The sequence below is a fragment of the Crocodylus porosus genome, unplaced genomic scaffold (assembly GCF_001723895.1).
Source record: "Crocodylus porosus isolate Cpor-Errol unplaced genomic scaffold, CroPor_comp1, whole genome shotgun sequence".
Classification (NCBI taxonomy): domain Eukaryota; kingdom Metazoa; phylum Chordata; order Crocodylia; family Crocodylidae; genus Crocodylus; species Crocodylus porosus.
In genome coordinates this window covers 14710227-14734484 of record NW_017728907.1, presented here as the reverse complement: position 1 = coordinate 14734484, position 24258 = coordinate 14710227, and the positions used below count along the sequence as shown (strand labels likewise).

General features: G+C 43.7%; 1 protein-coding gene across 2 annotated transcripts in view; it reads right to left on the bottom strand.

The window, feature by feature from the left end:
• The window catches only part of RXRG (retinoid X receptor gamma), a 121617-nt gene that overhangs the window by 65276 nt on the left and 32083 nt on the right, over positions 1 to 24258 (bottom strand). The window contains exon 1 of one of the 2 annotated variants that reach the window (XM_019530837.1): positions 4189 to 4552. The exons of the other annotated variant lie outside the window; for it this stretch is intronic. Within the exon in view, the coding sequence (XP_019386382.1) occupies positions 4189 to 4237 (49 nt within the window). The 5' untranslated portion in view covers positions 4238 to 4552. Of the gene's footprint in view, positions 1 to 4188; positions 4553 to 24258 lie in introns of those variants that run through there. 2 annotated transcript variants of the gene reach the window in all.

The window sequence follows — 24258 nt, the reverse complement described above, 5'->3', positions numbered from 1 at the left end:
GAAGGTGGCAGTAATGCATGCCTCATTTCTAGCTCGAGTGGAATACAGATGAAGAGAAAGGGTGAAAAGATGCATTAATAATGTATTGGTAAAGGAACATTACCAGAACGTTGTCATTATCTCTAAATCAGGCATCACAAACCCAGACAATTCAGTCAAAAGAAAAAAACAAATATGATAAGGTTTTAAAAGCCTGCTGGGAGTACTCATACATCCTTTAACCATGCCTGTTGCAAGACCATGCAAATGCCATGGTACTTACGGAGACATTTTAATGCCAGCTTTTTTGCTTCGTTTTGGTTTTTGTCACTTCCTCTCCACAGCATAAATACAAGCAGATATAAAAGGGAACACAGCATTTAGTAGTCATGTCAACCCTAATGGACTTAGTTCCCGGGTTCAAGTGGTAGACACTTCTGCAGTGGAACTGGAGGCTCAGTTCCACCTGATGACCTCATGAGGGAGTGGTTACATACAGATTTCTACAGCAGGAATCTCTCTCTCTACTGGCCACAGAAGGGTAATAAAATTGTAAAGGAAAACATGGTTTTCTACCAAAGTCTACACACTTGCATTTTATTCTATGGCTCCCCATTGGCTTCTTCTACAGGACTTTCCCCAGGAGCGTGTGCAAAAATCAGGAGAGCAAATAGTGTAAACACACCCCAAAATTGCAACTTCTGCTTTCTCTTGTGTCCCAAGTTGAGACAGGCTCCTTGGGGAATTTTCAGCTAGCAGCATTACCAGCTCTTGCAGTTTTATCATGTTTTATGGTGTTTGGTATGTTACCTAAAGCCTCAACTCCCAGAATCATGCAAATTTAAGAATCTCAGTTTTAGTTTTAAAAAAAGTTTCTAGCCCTCAGGGTAGCCGAGGAAAAAAGCCCCATGAAACAATTAGAGTCAGAGCCAATAATTACAAAAAGAGAAGGCAAACAACAGAAGAACTCAGTATAGTATACTGTTTCTTTAAAAGTCATGATTTTGCAGAGCCTGGCTGAAAATATTTAAATACTTAGATAATCCCACAAATATAAATTGTTCCCACAGCTGTGTCTGGGCCTGCCCATCAGATCAGACTTGGCAGGGAGAATTAATGTCAAAAGAAATGTGATGGGAAGGACCCCTGAGCTCAGAAGTGAGTTTTTTGGTCATTCACAACTTTATTTTCCTAAACCAATGAAGCACTCTTGGTAGCAGGGATAGGGTATGGGCAGTGCCATTCATAATGCTGAACTGCTAGAGGAGTAGTACTTAATAGCTTTTATAAAAGGTATCCAAGTGACAGAATCCTAGAAAAAAGGACTGAAAAGGGACTTCAAGAGGTCATCTAGTCCAACCCCCTGGTCTAGACAGGGATGATCCTGCCTTAAGCATCTCAGCCATGCGGATGGAGATACTACCATCTTTCTAGGGAGTCTGTTCCAGTGCTCTACTGTACTCATAATAAAAAGTTCCCCCAACTAGCCAAGCTAAATTTCTTCTGTTACAATTTAAAACCATCATTGCTCATCCTGTCCCTTACTGCATACAGAATAGTTTGTAGTCTTTTACCATCCTGTTTATAACCACACTTCATATATTTGAAAACTATTATAAAAACCTTCCTTGGCCTTCTCTTCTCCAGACTAAATAATCCCAGTTCTTCCAACCTTTCCCTGGAAGATACATTACGGTGTTATGATAATGTTGAATTCTAATCTTCAGCCACCACTACCACAGCGCCAGAGTTTATAACAGCCCAGTGCCACAATAATAGGCATATTAGAAATAATTAAATTAGAAACTTTGATATCAGGTATTATTCATGTTATTTTCCCTTGTCAGCATTACACCTCAATATACTACTGAAAGAGTTTTAAAATGGCATTATAATAAAAACCAGGATTGATTTTTGTGAATACAAATGGCTCTTCCCCTTCAATTTCTTTCACCCAGAAAACTCACCAAGGATGATAGTCTTGATCCTGCAGTGAATTACCTCATAAGAGGAAACTTGTCATAGAATCAGGGAAAAAATGAGGGTTGGAAGGGACCTCAGGAGGTCATCTAGTCCAACCCCTGCTCAAAGCAGGACCATTCCTAGTTGTGTCATCGCAGCCAAGGCTTTGTCTAGCTGGGTCTCAAAAACCTCCAAGGATGGAGATTCCACAACTTTTCTGTGTAACGTGTTCCTTGTCAAACTCATTTTGGGAACAAATGATAATGGTTTTATTCTGCGCTTTTGTTAAAAAACGGTGGTGTGATATTCTTTATTTAAATAAATGGGAAGTTTGACTTCCCCATATTTGCCTCCTCCCTGCTTTCTCCCAGAAATCAGAGATGGATGGTGAGATTTCATTCAAATTTTACAACACAAAATGCCCCTCTGCAGAAACAGCCTGAAAGGTGATTGTTTCAGAAAAGTTAAAGAGGTATGAAAGCAAGGGAACATCGCTCATTGTAAAAATGATGTTGACTCCAGCAGAGCTCAAAGGATTTACACAAGCTGAGGACCTGGCCCAAGATGAATTAAAATGATTTGCAATGTTAACTGTAGCAGATCTGCCAGTAGCTCTCAATTTTATGAGCTAAGAAATGGGGGACATAAATGGTATATACACCACAGATGCCCTCAAGAGTATGACTTGGAATCATTTACGTGGTCAAGAGGGAATCCAGAAGGGGGAATGTGTGCAAGTAATTTGAGGGTCTATCCTGCATTAGCAGTGCCTTGCACATGTATAAATCAACCTCACTGTTTGGAGCACACTGCATGTTAACTTTGTCTTTTTTTTTTTTTTGGTAAGCAGCAACCCTAGAAAGTTTAAGCATGAGAAATGTTAAATATAAACAGCCGAAGAACTAAAGACGGAAAACATTTCTGGAGCTTTGCATAATGAAACACAGTAGTTCTCAAAAGTGATTTTCATATGCCTCTATCCCATCCGCTCTGTCCCTCCTTTCTAGCCAAGCCCTCCATTTCTTTTAACACCCCGACTCTGGTTCACATTAACTCTGGAAATTTCAAGCGCCCCCTCCCCCCCCGCCCCGATCAAGAACTCTCTGTGCAACGTGTTAGTCTATTCAAGCCATTAAAATGTCAACAATTCCAAAAGGTATCTGCTATTTTATCTCACCTACATTTTTGTACACCCCATCTGAGTTAAGCGATGCACATATTTTTGTTTCTTCCCAAAAACAAAAAGAAAAACCAATTCCAGTGCCCCCCTTCCCCGCACCATTACAAACTCATTCATACCCACTTTAGCTCTGACACTGCCCCACTGAGATTATTCATACCAATGCAAATTAAATGCAAATCAAGGGTACCACTTCCCTATTTTGATCTGACAACATTTTGCACAGGTAAAAAAAGTGACTGCCCAAGCTTGGGAACAACAGTGCATCAGGACCATTCTCTCTCATATGTAGCACCCAAAAATCTAGTAGACATATTTGATAACGTTCCTCATATCTTTTCCTCAGTGATTCAGAATCCAAGAAAGGAGGAAAAATAAATTAAATAAAATTAAATTAAATAAGTTAAAAGGTTGTATTTTCCTGCAAAGTTCAGATTGCAGCAGTTTATACCAGGGCTGCTTGTCATTGCCTTGTGGAATATTACCATACTCTAAATTACAGTCCTTTAGAGATTGCTGCCTCACTTTGCTTACAGTCCTATTTAGCTAATTTGATAATGCTTCATACAATTATTTTGGTGTCTGTTTGGTAAGAGCAGAGGAACTGCACTTAGCAAAAAGCAGTAATTTTAGAGGGGGGTTGGTTTGAGTTTGTTTTAAGACTCTTTTTCCTTCTGATAAACTAATGGGTAAGAAACCCACAAAATTAAAAAGACAATAATTTGCTCTTCTTATTTTCATTAATAGATACACTCCACTACATACTATACAAACACCACTGAAATGCCTTATTCAATCTGTCGAACTTGAGTGGGTTGGGGGGGGAATTTTCCTTAGTTTGGATCAAGCACGCAGATGTCCCAGTTTTTCTGAAGTTAACAGGGTTCACAGTCAGAAGACAGCTTCAGTCCTATGCATGTCTCTATATAGTAAGTACTATAAAAGGTTACAGTTATTGAGAAGCTAGGCAAATGTTTTACCTTCCTATTCCCTATACTTTTCTGATTTATGAAGCTTCTCTATCTAACCCCAAGGACTGAGATTGCAAGCACAAGTGAAATACTTACTGCCAAAGCCAGCAGGAAACTTAATGAAGTGAGGATAATTCCCATACATGTTTAGTCTTCAGTTCATCTCTTTCCTTTTTAATGCAGCTTCCAAGGTTTTTAATATTCAATGCTGTCTGGCAAGCTTGGGGCAGCGTTCTGGGATACCACAGGTTCTCTGACAATGCTAGGACAGCTGCCTTCTCAAGTCTGTAAAAGATCCTCCAGATGACAGAGTCCTCATAATATCTTCAAAACGGCAGCAGCTGCTGTCTGTAATCAGGCATGCTGCTGTTCTCCGATTCAGCTCAGGGCTGGGCTTCTGCACTCAGCTGTTTCAGCTCTCTGCAAAGTCACGGTGGACTTACCCTGGTGGCATAATCTCTCAGCTAAGAGACCAATCGAAGTATGACAGCACCAGTATAGGTCAGAAATTAAAGGGAAGGAAGAATGAAACTGCTTGGGAGGGGAAGGGGAAATAAAGTATTTTTTCACCAATAAAAATGTAATGCAGTTTATTATTGGCAGTAGCACCTGCTACATAGAAGGGCTTTTCCAAACAGTCAAAAAGGAAAAATATCTACTTTAAGGTGTTCGCTGCTCTTGCAGACAGATGCAGATAAGACAACAGAGGTTAGGAAATGTAGGCTAGGATATTTGCCCCCCAAAATCCTGAAGGTTTAGAAAGTTTAAGATTACAGCAGTGACAGGGAAAGATTAGTTCTTACAGCATTTACAACTAAAGTTATAACCTCCATCCATCAGGTGCCCTGTTTCACAGCTTCAGAGTGCCAGAAACTACAGTGCTAGGATTGGGTTTTCTGTAGCACCCAATTGCTTTGTTAAATCCTTTGATAAGCTATTATTTATGTAGGCTGGGACCCAAATGGAGCTATGTGCCCAACCCCAAATGGAAAAACTTAAATAAATGAAACTTTGGGGACTGAGTCCTTCAGACTACTTTAAGAACAATTACTTATAGCCTGTGGCTCCCACAGTTAAACTGTTGTCCATTTATAGTCCCTGCACCAAAGAGTTTACAGTCTAAGAGACTTATAGAAATGATTGGGGGGGTACAGTTTTTATATACATTATACCTCTTTGTCAAATATATATCCATTCAGCCCCAGTGTTCTCTGGCTCATCCCTTATGATTTCCTGTAGGCATCTGGGCAAAGGTGATGCTTTGAAGCACATGAGTGGGCAGTCAAGGTTGACAGTATTGACAGACTGGCAGTAGCCTCAATACAATAGAAGGACACGTTGGTCAAGAGAGAAGGCCAAGATCACTCCCAAGTTCAAGGTCTGCTGATGCCAGCGTGAACTGTTATGCCATGAATTGTGAGGGACAGGAGTGGAAAGGGCTTGGAAATTAAAATCAGCAGCAGTTCAGTATCAGTCATGTTAATTATAAAAGGTGATAGCAAAGGATCCAAAAGCTGTTGGAAATATAGGCTGGGATGCAAGGCTGCACAGCGGAGACAGGTCGGGGGCTAGGAAGTAGATTTGCCTAGTTATGGTATCAAGATGACAGCTGAAGACACATAAGTGGACAAGAGGACCCAAGGAACAAATGGAAAGAAAGGAGAGAGGGGTATGCGAGATAAAATAATGGGCAAATAGATTAAATCAAACATGTGTGACTTTTGTGACATCAGGCCAGGCAGGATGTTTGTCACAAGCCCAATGGCTGCATGAAGTGTACATATACATTGAGAGTATCCAATGACAGCCCTGTTTCCCTTACAGTAAATGAATTATGCATCACAGAAATAAAACAAAGGGACAGATCCTCAGCTGGAGTAAACAGATACAGCACCCTTGATTTCCAGCACAGCTGCAGTCCAGCTGTCCATGGCTTCTCTAAATGATTGGAAAGTCTCAAGATGGGTTGGAATGCATCCAGATCTTTGATAGAAGAGCTCTTTAGCTAAGGAAGCATTTGGGAGTGAGGTGCCAGGTGGCATAATGGATTAGAACATAGGCTTTTGATCCCCGGTGACCCACATTCATTCTTTGACATGAATAAATGAGGCACGAACTCTGTATTGGGGAGTTATCAGTAAGCCAAGATATGGAGAACGAACTGACTCATACTCAGCACTTTATTAGGATACGACATAGGATGAGTACAAGTATTCAGTTGTACAGATACAGATGTGGTGACATTGATTCATCCCTTCTTCTAAAAAAATGGAATAGAATATTAGCCCCTAGTGGCAAACATGCCAGTCTCCAATAGAAAACCTAAGCTTTACTCCTAGCCCTCTCAGGGGCTGAGTGTGCTGTGGATGGAAAGAAAAGCCTACATGATGCGAGGCACTGATCAACTCCATAAAGCTACAGTGATGGAAAGGATGCATGATGGGCAATGGACTGGTCTGGTTGGCAAAAAAGCTGCTAACATGCCAGACAGACAAAAAAGTGAAAAAAAAGCTGGAAGGAAGTACAGCAGGATTAAGCTGTGGTACCACTGGCTCATCCACTGGGGCTCTCCTAGAACATACTAAAGCTCAACCTACAAGTGGTAGCAAAAGAGCGGTTAATAAAAACCAGCCTTGAATAAGGTAGACGATAGTTTCTGGTGCTGTCAGCCCAGAGGCTTTCCACACACAGGAGATGGAAAGGTTACCCTTTTTAGCTCTGTTTCTTCCATAGCCCCAGACAGCCTCAGGCATCAGTGTCCTCTATCTTTACCTGGAAAATGTAGCAAACCAGATTCACTTTTCATAATAGTCATTTTAAATAAATGAAGAAGAAAAGCATAGCCATCTTCCCCATGGCTACTCCATGTGTCAGCATCTGCCTGTGAGTGCATATCTTTGGGTGTCCAGTAATGTGTATGTATGAGCATCATTAGCCTATGATTGTGCATGCCTATGCATTTCCATGATTTAAAGTGTTGCCCTCAATGGTGGGTTGCTTCATCTTCTTTTTCTTGAATGCTGAGGTGGTTCCAAGGGCTGGGTCCAGGTATTGGTGTTGATGGTTTGGTCATTCAGAGGGAGCTATTTTTAGACCTACTGCCATTGTCTCTTCAGCACCCTCATTCATCCCCATTCATTCAGGAACCAAGTTACACAGGAAGGGTAGGTGCGAGTCATGGGTTACAGAACCGGGCATGGGGATAAGATGGAGGCTTGACATTACAAGATGGAAACTTTACATGACTTATGCTAACTTACATATATGGGCCTAAAATAGTAAAACACACAATATAAAAGCAGTACAAAAAATACAAAACATAATAATTGTCACTTATAAAACAGTGGATATCTATATCAAAATAGCAGGGCACTTATTTGAAAAGAAGGGAGAGAAAAAAATAAAAAAAAACCCTACCTAAAATAAAATGTTAAAGCTTATCCTACATCTTAGCTTACTTGTACTTAAAATCGATAGGTAACAGAGAGGGAGAGAAAAATGTCAGAAATGGTTGGGGAAGGGGAGGGAATGCATTTTAAAATAAAAGAAAAAACTGGGGGTTTTGCTACACAAGCATAAATCTCAGCAGGACTATCCATGTTTGCAAGCCTGTCCCCGTGTTGCTGAGCATCAGATGGATATTGAGATTGGCATATGGAGCAAAATTTAGTTGAAAAGGGTACTAGTAGTCTACATAAAATGTATTAGATCCAGTCTAGTTGAGTTGATTCTCTCTTTTTCTAGAAGTGAGTATTAGTATTGTACATAAGTTCAGCTGAATTAAGAACATGTTGCTGCAACACACAAGAAAAATAAGCGAGAAAAACAGAACATGTTTAAGTTACCTAGCTATCTTTCATAGGCTGTTTATTTTATTGTAGGTAAACAAATGACAATATAATATCGGGTGCTTTCAGCAGAAGGGAAAATGAATATATAGGCCTGCTTAAGCACTTTAGTGAAGAGGGCGAAGAATACCACTTGTATGGAATGCAGGCAAGTAAAAGGCTCAGTACTCCAGATAACAGGTTTTTTTGTTTGTTTTTCACACCGGTGCTGCTCAACCTTATTGCTTGGTGGGCTGGATGTGCCTGGTCCATCTACAGGACACATCCAGCTGGTGGTCCCAATCCAGTGCCCAGAGCACAGGCACAGCTGCTGAACTCTGACTGGTGGGGCAGTAGAGTGTCCCACGGGGTGGGGGTGGGGGATTGCAACTGGTCAGACACTCTGGCTGGTAGCAGGGAGGCTGCAACCCCCCCCCCCCCCCTGGCTGGCTGCAAACTCCTTCCTCCCACCCCACCCCCACTCCTGTGGGATGTTCCAACACCATACCAGTCTGAGTTCACCAGCTGTGCCTGCCAGAGCAGCTGCAGTAGGGCCCCATATGACAGCAAGAGTGGACCAGGGGCAGCCTGGCTCCAGCCCAGTCCTGTGGTGGAATGGGGCTTGACCCAGCCCTGCAGGGAGGTGGGTGGGACAGTGGACTTGATGCAGGTCTGGGGGAAGAGAGGTGACCTAGTCACACAGGAGAGGAGAGGGGGGGGGCATGATCCAGCCCTGCAGATGAGGGCAGAGGGGCCATGGCCCAGCCCTGCAGGAGAAGGAGGGTTGACTTGGCCCTGCAGGGGGCTGGGAAAGAGGGGTTGATGCAACCCCAACCTGACCCCATGGGCTAGGGATAGACATTACACATAAAATGGTTTAAAAAGTGATCAGAAACTGGTTTAAACCTGTAACAGAACAGAAGTTCAGTGCACATAAACCAGGTTTAAAAAATGGCTGAAACTGGTTTGAGATGAACCTGGTTGAATGCAGTATCAGAATTTACTGATCTGGGTCAAGCCAGTTTACGCAATGTCTGTCCCAGACCCCTTCCTGGTTTAATAACTTAAACCAGGAAGGAGTCTGAGACAAACATTGCATAGGCCAGTTTGACATTCCATAAAACTAATAATCAGAATCCCCCAGCATCCCAGCATGCTCTCTGGGCTGGATGGGGTGCTCTGCTCCAGAGCTGGGCTGGCCCCTTCCCTCTGCTCCCTGGCTGCAGCTCCAGTAGAGACTACACAGTACAGCAGAATCTGCCTGGCTTCCTCCTGCTCCCACCCCCCACTCCCTGCTGAAGCAGGATTCCCCCATCCCCTCTGCCTTACACAGAGCACCTCTCAGCATTAGCTAGCATACCACAGGCTAGCTATGGTTTGTGCTGGGCAGACAGGACTGTGTTGGCTTAGGGCTTTTTGGAGCGAATCAACAGGTAGCTGTTAATGGCCCTTCATTCCTTCCTTGGAAAAGCTGTTTAAGAAGAGCTTGAACTAATGGAGAGAAAGGAAGGCTGCTCTAGCATCCCCCCAGTTTCTAACTTCAGCCACTGCAGGCCTGTGCCTGCATTTTTTCAGTCCAGAGGGGATGTCTTCACAATTACAAGCTGGTTTAGCCTAGCCAGGTTAGACTAACCTGCAAAGATTGAATCAATTCAGGCTCAGGCTTTCGAATATCTGCCTGTAGCCAAGGGAAGTGGCTAAGCCCCAACCCATTCCCTTGGTAGGAAAGGGGCATGGCCCAGCCCCACCCCAGCCACATGGAGGGAAGGGGGCATGGCAAGGCTCCAACCCACCATAGGGCTTGGGGTTTGGGAATCTGGCAGCAGGGGAAGGTGACCATTGCTCCCTCATTGCCAGGTTTTGACTAGTCAGATCCCTGTGGGCAAATTTCTATGGCTCCACAGGCCAGAAGTTGAATACCTCTTGTTCATATAATAACACTGGAATATGTTCAGCATTACCATATTTACTTGAATATACAATTTTTTTCTCCAGTCAGCAGAGGGTAGAAAAGCCCTTCATCTTATATTCAGATATAAGAAAACCTTTTAATTAAATACATTTGTCTGTTGTTAAAATTCTGTCAGAAGCAGCATGTGCTCAGTTAAGAAATCCAACTATGATAGTGTTTAAATGCAGCCCACACTAAGCATGCCTGTAAAACATACGGTCCATATTGGGGAAAATATACCAATGGGAACCTTTTTAAAAAAAAAAAAAAAGAAATGTTATTAAAAATGTACTTAAATCACCCTACACTTCTAAAGCTTCATATATTAAGCATCTTTGTTTTACCAGAGTTTCATATCACAGAAACAACTACATGTCCAAAAACATATATTACTACATATTAAGTCCTTAAACAAAATACGTCAGCTTCCCACAACAGAACTCCTTACAGAACTCTTTTTCTTCATAGAGAAATCCTAGAAAAAACTATTACCACAGTAGCCACCTGAAACTCTCTACCCCTTCCATCAGTCTGCTCTGTTGGTTTAGTAAAATAAGTCTGTCCAGTCCTTTTCCCTCCACTTTTCTGATTTCTTCCTTGTCCCAATCTACGTAGTATTTCAGTTCATGCATCCCCAGCTTCAGGCACTCGCTTTCAGTAAAGCCAACCCCCTTAATACCCAGAGGTTTCTTACTTTCCATAAGCTAGTTTTAAATGCATGCTACTAAAAGTCCATAATGTTTCCTCCAGTATAATATGAATTCATACTAAAGGGACTATGTCCTGTGCTAATAGGTTTATTTTGATGACATTCAAGGAGTGACGGACCCTCTCCAACATCCCCTTTGCATTAGGCACACTCCCAAAACATATGTTCCACTGTTTCTTCTTCTCTACACCTCTCCCTTAGGTACCTAGATGAGTTCATCAAGCCCCAGCTGTGTTGCACCTCTCTCACTGGCAAGATATTTCTTTCAACCATCCATGCTTAGTCAGGATGTTCCCCTTTCAGTTGTTTACCCACCACCACTCCCCACACCATCTTCACTTATCTTTCCATGAAGTTTCCCCATCAGTGCCATCCCGTCTCTTCCTTATCACTTTCATTACGTTCTTATGAAGCTTCAGGACCTCCAGCTCTACTTTCCCTATTTTATACTTCTGCATGAAACTTTCCATCCTGATGCCATGAATCAGTGGTTGCAACACTCCTAGCTCTCCAATTTCACACTCTCTTATTTGAAAGGCCCAACTTCTCCCAGTCCTCCCCAGGTCCCCAATCCCATGTTGGTGCTTTTTGATCAATTTAGTTTAACCCTTGTTGCTTCTCCATACTTTGATGCATGCTTTAGCACACTTTTCACCAAAAGTTTATCTCCAACTGTATTTTTATATCATCCAAATATGGTACACATTTTGCCTCTCCCCCCTCCTGGTATCTTTACTCCACTTATGACTTAGTCTTTTATTCTTGCATGCTGCACACAAACAGTAGTGCTGATAGGGGGCACCTAAAGGCCCTGCTTAGATGTCCATTAAATTTGGACTGGACGCTTCATTTTTCTGTATAATAGCCTTATCCAACATAAATTTCTGTGGGAACCCCATTTTTCCTAGCACTTTGAATATGTAATCATGATCCACTGTCCTATGTTTTTCCTAAATCTAGGTTTGCTACAACTGGCTTTCCTCACTTGGATGTAGGACAGTGCATCTCTGATCACCTTGGAGATCCTTCTACCTGGTAGTGTGCATACTTGGTCTTTATGTATTACCTGATTTTCCTCATCCTCAAAGTCAGTGTCTTGGCCATTAATTTACAGTCTATATTAAGGAGTGTAATCAGTATCCAGTTTCTCAGGAGTTTCCTCTCCCCTTTCTTGCAGAGTAAGATCACACCTCTTATAAAAATCTTTCCCTGCCTCTCCCGTTTCTTCTATTTCCTCAAAAACTTCCACCATATCCCTCTCTATCCATGGTCAAAATCTCTCATAAAATTCTATAGCCAGTCCATCTGCTTCTACCGATTTCCCTCTTTTAAAGGTTTTTAAGCACTCCTCCACTTCCTTTGCTTATCTTTTCTTCCATCATCTTTGCTTCCTCCACCTCTACTTTCTCTTCAATCTCTTCCAGCAAATCCTTCATCTTCTTCCTGTCTGTTTCCTTCCTCTGACACAGTTCTTCATAAAATCTTCTTGTTGCCTCTCATATCTCCTCCTTTTCTACCTGGCTACCACTTTCTTCCCACACTACTTGAAATTCTCTTTTTGCCATCTTCACTCTGGCTGAAGAGCATCATGACCACACTTCACTTTCTCCAACCCAGGGTGCTTGTGCTAAAAACATTCTCTCTCATCTTTCTCTTATTTCCTTCTACTTTTTCCTGATACTCATCTTCCTTCTGTGGCTCCCTTTAGCAGCTCCTGCATCTTTCTTTGTAGCTCTCTCAACTCTTTTGTTCCCCACCCCCATGGTTTTTCAGCCTTCCTTCCTGAAGAATTCCTCCTGTCCTCTTCTTCCACCATTCATCGTTATCATCCACCATTCTCTCATACTCTTAAAATATTTCTTCCATGTTCTCCACCCTTTATACTGTCTCACATACATTTGACATATGATATCTCCTTATCTTGTAACAGCTGCACATTTAACTTCCATATTCCCCTTCCCCTTATGGGGCTCTTACCAAGACTTAGTTCCACATTCAGCATCCAGTGATCACTAATGCTGCAAATGTTTCTTTCTTCCTTATCTCTATTGCTCTTGATAAGAACTGAGTTGTGTTTGTGATTGCTTCTTTCCACTGGGGTCAATTTTAAGGAAAACTTTCTCCCTTGCCCACACCTCTCAGTGTCTCTTCTTCAATTATATTCATTAACAATCTGGATGAACCATCTAAAGCTCCATCTCCCATTCTGTCACCTGCTTCTATTATGCAACTGAAGTCCCTCACTATTATCTGCAGGTACCCTTCCAAGCAGAGCCTTCCTTTTCTTTCACTCTGGCGGTGCATACATGTTGAAAACTACTAACTTTGCTTCTCTGACTGATATAATCATTTGATGCAATCTGCCACTGATGATGTCTTCCACCTGCTGTGCTTTCACCTCTCGGTTCTTGAATAGTATTGCCACTCCAGCTGCTTTGTTATTTGTCCCTGACCACCAAGATGGTTCCCATCTCCACCTCTTCTCAAAATGTTTAAAATCCCTCTCCCCAATTATACCACATTCTTGTAGGCAGATTTTGTCTGCCTTTACTTGATTTGACAATGATTTGACCTGTTCCCATCTTTTCCTCATTAAGGCACTCCTGACATTATAGCTTCAATTAATCAATGCAACTTTGCGTGCCTGTTCCTTTAAGGATCATCTGTGCCACTTCTTCTTATGATAGACTCCACCCAAACCCCCTTGCATGCCTGTGTGGCAGGAAGCCACTTTTTTTTCTCCCCAAAAATCTCTGTTCTGTGACAATTTGATTAGGATGGGCCCAGCAGAGGAGACACACCTTTACCCTATCTCTTTAAGTAACCTGAGCTGGCTACATTCCTGAGGGAGGGGGGAAACCTGCTCCCTCTGCCTAGGTGACTGGTATCAGCTACCTGGGTGAGGGGCTTCTACCTGGTGGCTAGAGTCTGCCCGGCAACTAGTGATGCATTTCAAATTGGTTGTCCGACAGCCAACTGGCGCTGGCCTCCATTGGACCAGGTGAATGAGGTCACGGGCTATAAGTTAAGACTGCCCAAGAGGAGGGGGCACCAGCCATGCAGGGGACTCAGACTTAGAGAGTAGCCGAACCATCTGAAACTGGCTCTGTCCCCCATAACTCATGAGCTAGGAATGTCCTGCCTCCAGAGGGAATCTCCAACAGCCTCGGGATGATGCTTGTGAATAAGCTACTCGAGTTCTGGTTAGATATATAGCTAGCTGGCAGTAACTCAGATGTATGATCAAAAGGCTACCCCAGCCAGACTCTTTTGCTTTATGGGATTTCTATGATATTGCTCTATCTTGTACCCTATTTTCACCCTACCCCTGTAATCCATAAAAGTTCTCCTTTGTGACCGGTGTAGGAGACTTATTGAGGGGTGGGTCTAAATTATGCCTAGGAGGTCCCTTAGGTCTGCGGACTAAGAGGGACTTTCCTTTTTGGCTCCCAACTTGGGGAAGCGCCCCAAGTGCTTGTACTGGGTCAAGTACCCATTGGACTATTAGGCCTGTGTTTCCTGAAGGACACAGGGCCCAGAGAGTCCCTTCTCAGGGTGGTGGCAACTTATGTTACCCCAGACTAGCGAGTGTGCTTCAGGCAGGGGGTCAGCCAGTCACGAGGCGCCTCTAGGGAGGCACGGAGCCAGGAAGGTCAAAAGTGGGCACAGTGAGGTGGGTGGCTCAACGCAGGAGCACCCCCTATTGGCCCGCCACAGCCTGTTGCTCTTGCAAGCTGCCTGATGACTTTTGCAGCTTCCATTTTCCTGCTTCCCTGGCACTTCCCATTGCCTGCTTTTCACTTGGCACTGGATGCCAGGGGAGTTAATGACAGGAAGCTGCTTTCCAGCTCTGACCAACTCGCCTCTCTCTTTATCAGGTTTCTTTTTCTTGACTTTGTCTCTGCTTTTTCTTCCTTTTCCCTGCCTGGCTCTCTGACTTTTCCTTGCTCCATCTCCACTCCTGTTATCTGCCTTCTTCCTTGTTCCCCTCCCTCATCTTCATGTCTTTTGACCCTTTGTTTGCTGTTCCCTCCTTCCCCTCCATTTCATCTCCAGTTCTCTGTTGTGCAACCTTTATTACAGAGATTCAGCTTTCCTCCATTTCCCTTTCTCCCAGCTTGTGGAGTGTACTCTACCATTTCTATCTCAGTCTCCCCCCGCCCTCTTTCTTACTGTCCCTTTCCAATTTTTGTGGTTCTAAAGGAGGGTCTGACCTCTGTTGCAAAACCTGTTGGGCACCTCTGGTACAAGTCTCCCTCCCTGCCACAAACAGTGTATTTTATGAACTCCTGGCACTCTGCTGCTCTGTGCCCTGTTCCTTCATACCTGTAACACTATGAAGGGACAGTGTGCAGCCAGGTGCTCTTCCTTCCTGCATCAGCAACATTGCTTTGATTGCCCGTGGTATATTGTAAAACCCCAATCTGGCCCACTGATGGGAAGTGCTGCACCCTACCTGGACTCCGCACTGGAACGAGCCACGGCTGAGATGATATAGTTGGCAATGGTCCTGCTTTGAGCAGGAGGTGGACTAGACTCCTGAGGTCCCTTCCAACCTTCATTTTCTGATTCTAGGATTCCACTCATTTGGGTTTACCACTGCTCAAGCCCTCTAAGACCCCATCCAAATACCATATTTGTCCCTCGCTTTTTCTCTACCCACAGAACTCTTTGCACATCTTTTTCCAAACACCTTTCTATGTCTTCTGCCTCTGATTATTGCTCAGATGTATATGGATATATTACTCTCTCTCAACTGTTCTGCTGCTACAAACTTTAACCCTTTTAATTCCTCCCTCTGCACATTTCTCCCAAAATTGGTCTTCTTTCCTCCAGTAAGTCAGTTGCCATGTCTTTTGGTTGGAGAAAGCAATCAGACTGGTGAGGGTTCTGCCTGCACCCCACATACCTCAAACAGTATCTTCTCCACAAAGTTGCATCTGTTCATTGTTGCTCTCTTCTGCACCCCATCTTCAGTTAATGTTGCCCTTACCCATAGCCTCCACTCAGAACTGGCGCACTGTGGTCCCTCCTCTGTATCTTCCCACTGTGCCACTCCTGTGGGGCTGACCTTTCATCATGCTCCTAACGATCCTTCTCCAGCTGCTCCTGTCATCTCCCCCTCTCCTTTGCTCCTGTTGTTCTTCTGACCTCATCTCTCTCATTGCCACCTTCTTTGCCACTGCTTTTGTTGCCATTTCTGTTGTTGCTGCTGCCTTCACTGTCTTCTTCTCTCTCTGCTTTTCCACCTTTATCCACTCTCACTCCGTCTCCAGACCTTTATTTCCACTCTTTATTTTTCCTTCCACTGCATGGTCATCAGCCACCACTGCCATTGTTTTGGGCTTTGGGTTTCCCTCCTCCATTTCTGCCAACCTGACACTATCAATCTCTTTCTCTTCCCTTAAGGCATTGATTAGGCTCTCTGCTGATCACTTGATTGTAACCAGAAGGCCAATGCTAATGCCAATAAGATATAATGCCCATTGCACTCTGTCCCTATCCATGCCAGCTCTTTTTAAGCTCATAGTGAACTATATCAACTACATTTTGGCTTCCTCTTCAGTCCCATAGTTGAACAGTGCCTTTCTTCCCCCACATTCCCCTGCTGACAGTACTGGCAGCATCTGCGGGAGCTCCCTGCTCACTGCCACCAGGCTGCTCCCGCCACCACCGTGCTTCCGCTCCCACAGCTATGCTCCCCCCAGCCACCAGGAGCACACACTGTTCATGTCTGCCCTCCACAGGGTTGAAGCTGGACCAGTGCCTTATCTGCACATACATTTTTGGAGGATCCCAGGACTTGCGACAAGAACACCCAGTTCCCATCATTGGGGGTGGGGAGAAGAGGTGTTAATTAGCACATGGAATCCTTTGTAGGGAATATCTGTAGTACTTGCCCATACTGAGCAGTGCTGGGCTGCGGGGTCACCATAGCTTGAAATGGTGTAGGCACTTGAAATTATAAGTCTATGTATATGTATATATCCCTACTTTATTTAAACACACACAAGGCATAAAAATGCTTCTTAAAAGTATGTTTATGGAGTACCTGTGGTGAATCTTGCAGGAGTTTGCAAAAGTCATAAAATGCATCAATTCTGGATGAGCTAAGCCTGTGGATACCCATATTAATTTGCATATATGCAAATTACTACAGGTATGTCTATTTCAAAGTCAGTGCTTTTTCATCCGTGCATTACTTTCTGCATGCCCTCTACAGCTTAAGTCTCTTTCTTCCCTTTCCCGTCATGAGCATTAACATGTGCTCAGGGAGGAAATAGAACCTGAGCAAAGTCCAACTAAGGGAGAGAAGAAGAAGTTGTGGGGGCAGACGGCAAGGGGGCCACCTAAGCCCCCCCACCCCAACACACACACACACTACTTTCCCTGCTGTAGCCATGGGAGGGGATGAATTCAGGCCAAACCTCTGATAATTAGATTCTCTACCTGGAAAGTTATAACTAATCTATATATTTCCCATTTATAGAATTTAAATTATTGGGGGGGTCATCTTAAATTCAGGGTCATCTTAGATTGAGTAAGCATTCTATCCCATTCTAGAAAGAAACTAAACATTCAAGGAGGGAAAGGTGGGGAAACAGGGCTGACCACCATTGTTAAAGGAGCAGATTTTTCAACAAGTGTCAAACAGTGCCCAGGTATTTTTCATAGATGCTTATAGCCAACATGGAATCCAGGACTATGTAGCATACACATAATGAGTTATCCCTATTTCAGCAAGTTCTGCCTTGCTCTTTTCCACACAGAACTGGGTATGCCAACATCATACACAGTGTCCTATCCTATCCTAGTTGGGTCTCTTGAGTTCTTCAGAGTCTTCCCCTATCTTGACTAACTTAAGTAGTGTTGTCATCAGCAGACTTCAAGAGGATTGTCAGAGCCAGGAGCTACCTCTGCAGAAGAGAAGAAATTCTACTCATTTGATAACATGGCATGTAGTTCTTTCCCCACTCAGTGCCCCTTGCAGTAGTAAGGGCTAGGATGGGGAAGGCTTGATAATGACAAAAGGCAATTGAGGAGGGCAAGCTTGCTGCAGCACTACAAAATATGATTCTACAAGGGGTGTCCACATGTTCAGAACCCCAGGCTGTCATGCTACATAGTCACAGTGGTGGCAACACTAGTCTTTACTGCCACTGAGCAAAGCTGCAGTCCTAGTCCTAATTGGGCTGCAGTTCTGCTCCCCAGCAGGCTATCATTCAGCTGCTCTCCCCCCTTCCACCCTGGGCATGGGTAGGAGAAAAGCAGAGTACTGTGGAATCTAGAGGGAACGAGATACCCCCTATATTTCTACACAACTGTACAGACACTGCATGTAGCACTACAAAACATAGCGCTAAGGAAAAGTTCTTGTTTAATGCATCTGCTCTCTTTGAAAGGTTTAAATTAATCAAAAACTGCAGGAAAAAAATGCCCAACTTTTTTTTAAAGCTTGAAATGGAAAAAAATCTTTTACTTTTCAATTACCAAAACTCCAATTTTTTATTCTGGCAATACATCGACGTTTCCCAAGAGAAAAACCAACGAAACGAAAAATCCCTAGTTTTCAAACCAGCTCTATTCGCAGGCCTGCTATAGAAGCCATTGTTCCCTCTGACAAAAACTTCTGTTGTTTGTTTGAATGCAACTTGGATCTGACTCAACATAAGAAGCATCTCAGATTGCCATCAAGTCATAAAATTCATACCAATTCATAACAAACCACCAGAAAGGAAAACCCAAATTAAGTCCAGGCCCCTGTGATCATAGGCAGCCATGTAATAAATATTTAGTTGAAAAGGATCTAAGACTATACATTCTGGCCTGTTCCACACATCACAACCACATGTAGCACTCTTTGGGACGGTATGATAACTTTGACAATTTTGGCAGTGGCAGAGGGGAAGGACGAAGGGCAGGGCGTGCAAGGCCTCCAAAAGCTACAGTGTACAGGAAGAGCGTGGGAGGGACAAAGGACAACACCAGAACCCATTAGTGACTTCCTAAATTATCTGGGCTGTAGACTATTACACAGGAATTTCTGCATGGAGCCCAATTACAAGGTAGTGGGACAAGTGTGATTCATCTTCCAATACAAAGCCTTAATCCTCACCTTATATCTCCCCCTGCCCCACACATGTGCAAGTAATATACAGTACCCACTGTGAGCAAAGAGTCATCTCACTAATGTGCAAGTTAATTCTGCATGCCCGCATGCAACTTCAGGAATGGGATGCAAGTGGTTATGTGTTATATAAGGATCAGATTTTGCTGTGGAGCTCAGGAGACAGAGGCTTTGGCTGCTCCCATGTTTGGGTGGCAAGGTAGGGAAGTCACAGGTGGTTTGTATTTTATCTGCCATTATTTGTAATGGTTGTAATAGACCCAGGCAGGTTTAAGCCTAAATTAGTGGAGTTTTAGTAAGGAATGATTTTATTGATCTGGCCTGAGCTAAGAAGTTGCTATAGCCTAGCCTTTTCTCTGTCAGTCTGGAAGGAAGGAAGGAGAGAGAGAGAGAGAAAAGGAAACAAAACAAGCCTGAGCTCTTTAAAAAAGTCTGAAGGACCAAAATGGTAAGCAGATTACTCTATTGATTTTTAGTGGATCTAGGTTAGTTTGCTCAGTATTGCTCATCCTTACACTGCCAGCAGGGAAAATGTAGCTACAAGTCATTTTTGAGGGAAGAAACTACACTCAGGCCAACATTTACCACCCGTGGTGCCCAAAATGAGAAGCTCACCATTCTACCTTTAGGTGCCAGGTAATTCAATAGGAGCTGAAAAAAAGTCAGGCTGCATGAGTAGGTGCTGAAGGTTGTTTTCAGGCTATGCAAAGTTTGAATAGACTGAAGGCTTCAGAACAGCAACATGGGTGACAGCAGCCGGTGACAAAGCCCAATCTGTGTTAAATAGGAAGCTTAAAAAAAAAAAAAAAAAGTTTTCCATAGTCCAAGCCAAATTGTCCAAATCAATTCCAAATCCATGAGCTAGTCCAGAATCATAAGTGGCCTTACTACTGGCAAACATCCTCCACCCTCACCTGGGGCTTCAGATGTTTCCAAATCCTTTGGCGGGCATCCTGCTTGCAGGCCCAAGCCTGGAGGCTTGGGGTTCAGATGCCCCAGAGTTTTGCTTGCTCATAGCAATAAGACCCCAGAAGTAAGCTAGGGAGGAACACTCCTGTATTTTGCAGGGGGACCTCCTGGTGCTACAGATATGCTTCAGTAAGAAATAGCACAAAGGATTGTCACTGTAGATTAATGATGGGAAGGTATTAAGTATTATTTATAATCACCATCATTCTAAGGGGGAAAACCCAAAATCACTGCCTCTAACCTTCAGTCCATGCTGCTAGTTACTCCAATTATCTGATCACAAAGTGGGATAGGCCCACACCGATAGAAGTTGGCATAGTGCCACCGACTCCAAGTGAGGATCTTTAGTTTGCATTCTGGCCTGTGTCTAGCTGGCAGAGCACATGACACCAAGCTTCTAAGACAGAGAGCACACGATTGTCCTATACCAGTTTTACAGCAATGCAAAAAAAAAAAGCACACCACAGTACCAGGTCCAATGAGATCCATGAAGTTTACCAAGCTAAAGGTCTTTAGGAAAAGACCTTAAAATACTGAGGCCAAAGCCAGAATGTTTTAGTCAACCCAACTGAATCATTAGCTTTTATGCGGTCGCAATGCATCACCCATACACCATCCTTACCCCAAACCTAATTGAAGAGCCCCTGAAAAACTAAAAGCTACTTCCTTTGTCCCATCTCTGCTCATTAAACTGAAATACTGCATGGTCATTCATAAGCCCATGACTTTTGAAGCAGAAAGGTCATGTCCCAGTGTCCCGTTACTGCTATGCAGTGTCACCTGGGTTCTCTTTAACAAATGTCTTTCCTTGAAGCTTGTGTAATTTGAAGTTCTGAGATCCTTTATGAAGAAAGAGTGCTTTGCAACATTTTTATATATATGCTCTGCCCCTTAGAAGCCTAGACAGTCTTCTTCACTTTAATATCCAAAAGCCACACACTCCTTAATTCATTTATCCTCATAAACTTGTCTCTGATGTAGAGAAAATGCTATCAACTTCATTATACAGGTGTGGAACAGAGGTGCAGAAATTAAGTGGCATGACCAAGGTCACACCACAAGTCTGTGACAGCAGCAAATCAAATCTTCCTCCCCTCAAGTCAACACCATAAACACTGACCCTGCTCATATTCCTCTTTTGCTCTATGGTTTATCATTCAGAATTCCTGCTGCTGGACACCTGGTAGCAGGAAGGGACATAAAACGCTATGAAAAGGGCAAAAGCTTAATTACTAGCACCCTAAAGAAGTCTATGAAAGTGGGGAGGAAAGGAAGCCAAGAGACAACCCCTCCTCCTCCTGCAATCCCCTCCACTCAGCCTTGTCCTTTGTCACTGTTGATTCTTTAGAAGAGATAACTGTTGACACCAAGCTAATGAAATGAGCTTTGAAGCCCCACCAGCTAATGAAATTACCAGCTGCAGCATGGTCAAACAACAACTTCAAAAATACAGCTGCAAACAAAGCTGTTCCCTTCTCCCCCAGGATCATCACCCAACATGCTCAGACCCCAAGAGCCACACCATTCCTAACCCATCACTCCTCAGTCTAGACCAATGCCATCACTGACAGTGCTGCATAAGAACGGTCCTTTCCAGTGTCTACAGAGCCAACTAGAAGCCAGTCAATAAAACAAGAATTGGTAGAGGCCCCTGAGCATGCCCTAATCTGAGAAGCCAAGAGCAGACAGTGACGGGAGATAATTCCCAGTCCATTTAAACCTCAGGGGACCTTCAATTATTAACTTCATAATGAGGGCCTAGACATTAATCAGCAGTGTCACTGAATCCTCTTATGTCTGCCTAAGTACCTCCAGCAGCTTTACCCATTGTATGCCCAGCTGCCTCTTATTTCTGGGGAATTGCCTACACAGTCAGATACAGTGGGCAGTAGGAGGCTATTTTGACAGAGATTCGGCCAAAGGCAACTCTGTTTCCAGGTTGAAGACTCCCAGGCAAGAGAAGCACTGAACTGCTCCAGGATGAGGAGGTGGCAAGGTGCAGAGCAGTCAGGCCTACACAAGCAGAACACAGCCATTATAATTCCAAAAGGCAACTTTGCCATCCAAGAAATAGGCAGACTCTGCAGAAATTTGTTGCAACATCACAGTGAACTGATTTCCTTCTTCACCACGCACAAAAGTTCTAGTAAATCCTTGGAAAAATGGAAACATCTGCTCATTTTGTTTGCTTGTATACCTCCTGAAATGAAACCATGGTAAGTCACAGAGCTTGACTTCATTGCCACTTTGGGAAGAAAATCATCTTTCCAATGGGATATGACATGGCCTAGCTCTCTATTCCCACCCGACTTAAGAGTGCAGTTGAGTTGCATTCACACCTATAGTGTCCCAGGAGACAAAAGATGTTATATAGTGATGTTTGAGCCCCCTCAAGGAGAAAGAGGCCAGCCTTATTGTTAAAGCGTGTCCAAAGGAAATCAGGTAATTTGTGTTCTGCTATACAACGGAATTCCTATGGGCACTGTGCATTTGTTTTCACATCAGCAAAATAATATCCTCTTCAACTTTTAGTAATGGCCAAAATGTTCAATATGTTGATATCTAACTAAATGTAGCCTGGATTTTCGTGACCTCTATGTAGCATATAGTTTATTTATTTATTACCTGGCTGCCTCTTTCCTGCCCCAGGTGAATTTTACCCATAGCAAACTTTCACCAAGCCTACCGTGGGCTTGACTCTTCTAATGCTTTTGAAATGCAGCTAGGGCCAAGGGGAGTATCCCCCTCCTCCTATCCTTTGCCAAGGGGAAAAAAGAAAAAATGCCAGTACCCTGAAGAAATGAGAATAAGGAAGAATTTTAATTCTCCTCATCCAGATACAACTTCTTCCCATGAGAAGATACATGGGGAGTTCAAGATACAGTTAAAAAATGCATTCCAATGCCATCCCAGAAAGGAGCCAGGAGAGGGATGGTAACACTCAGTGAGACCACAGACGAGGAATCCTGGCAAAAGTGCCAAGGCAGAAGGAAGGAATGCATGTGTTGTTTAACTGCAAGAGGGAGGCATTTACTCCACCTTGGCCAACAGGCCATACTGACCTATCAATAGACAAACTGATGCCAGAGGCTGTATACATCTTAGAAGGTGAGTCAATGAGTCACTGTGACATGCAACTTCATATTCACTAGAAGCCTTCAGGGTCATAATTTGCCACAGGTGCTATTCACTGGTGTAGCAAAAATGGAACTGGCAGCCTTACCAGGACCAGAGGTGAATTATACATATGGAGCTTCTAAGTGAAGAAAGAGCCTCCATGATTCCCTCTTTCTGTGTTTCCAACACCCCTTCCTGCCCTGGGAAGAGTTCATTTCCCAGGTCAACACCCTTCTATTATGGAATAACTTTTTGTGGGATAGATGCGAGAGAACAAAAACAAACAAACAAACAAACAAAAAATCACTGGGAGAAGGTTCAACTTTACAGATACCTTAGGTCTAAAATAGCCACATGAACTTGGTGTATGGGTCAGTACCTTAGCAAACTCTCACTATTGCTCTTTTTTCTTCATGTGCCTCAAAAGTTTTCACCCCAACAAGCTGGTGTCTGTTCATTTGCTTCCTTTCAGTTTCCCTACTCCATGTCAGCACTTGTTTGGGGAGCAACGTACAACTTGTTGGAGACTCCCTGCACGTCCGTTCTGACTCACACATTCTTGCTTCAACAATGCACTGTTTAATATAGCGGAGGGGCAGAAACAACAGGTCCACTATAATGCTGAGATATCCTGAGGCACAAAATCCATTTTGAGCCCAGCTAGAGAGATTCAAGTCAATTAGACACTTTTCTCCAGCACAGAGCTGCCAACAATCCCGTCCTTTGTAACAGCAAAAGAATCACAGCCTATGTGCTTCGCTGATGATTTCTCCTAGCCAGAGTAGAAAGGTCACCAATGGTTACATCATGGAAAAGCATGCGGCAAAATATTCCCCAGGAAGGTGAATCAAAAATAACCTCATGGCCTTTTTGGAAAATGCCTTGGTTTTCCAAGTATCTGTTGCTTTAGGGGAACGACACCCAGACCATTCAGAGGCTGAAAGGATGGTTCCCACGGTCAGGGCATCAGGACTTGGGACCCTGCTCCACTACAGACGCCCTCTCTCCGACCATGGGCAATTCATTTAGGGCCTGATATAAATACAGCCTGTCAGCACTTCCACATAGGCCTTGCAATGCCTACATATCCAAGTCACTGGACATCAGCACCCCAGCTGAGGAGGGTGCAGAACCCCACCTTCTCCTGCTTACCAGACTTAATGTAAAATAAAGGGCTCAGCAAAGTCAGATGCAGCTAATATAGCACGGCAGGGTTGAATTTATTCCTGAAGCATCTGCCTGACCCACACAAATTCTGACTGGCCTTTATAACTAGACAGTTATCTCAGGCTTAAAGGAAAAAGCAAAGGAGGGAGTTATAAGGGATGCGCTGTCCCACACTGATGCCAAAACTCCCAAACCTGAGCCTGCAGTTCTCCCGATGCCAGTCAGTTGCCCAGATACACCCAGGTTAGAGCTGAAAAATTTGCTTGCAGCTCTCTCCCCACCCCACCCCCACTGTCCC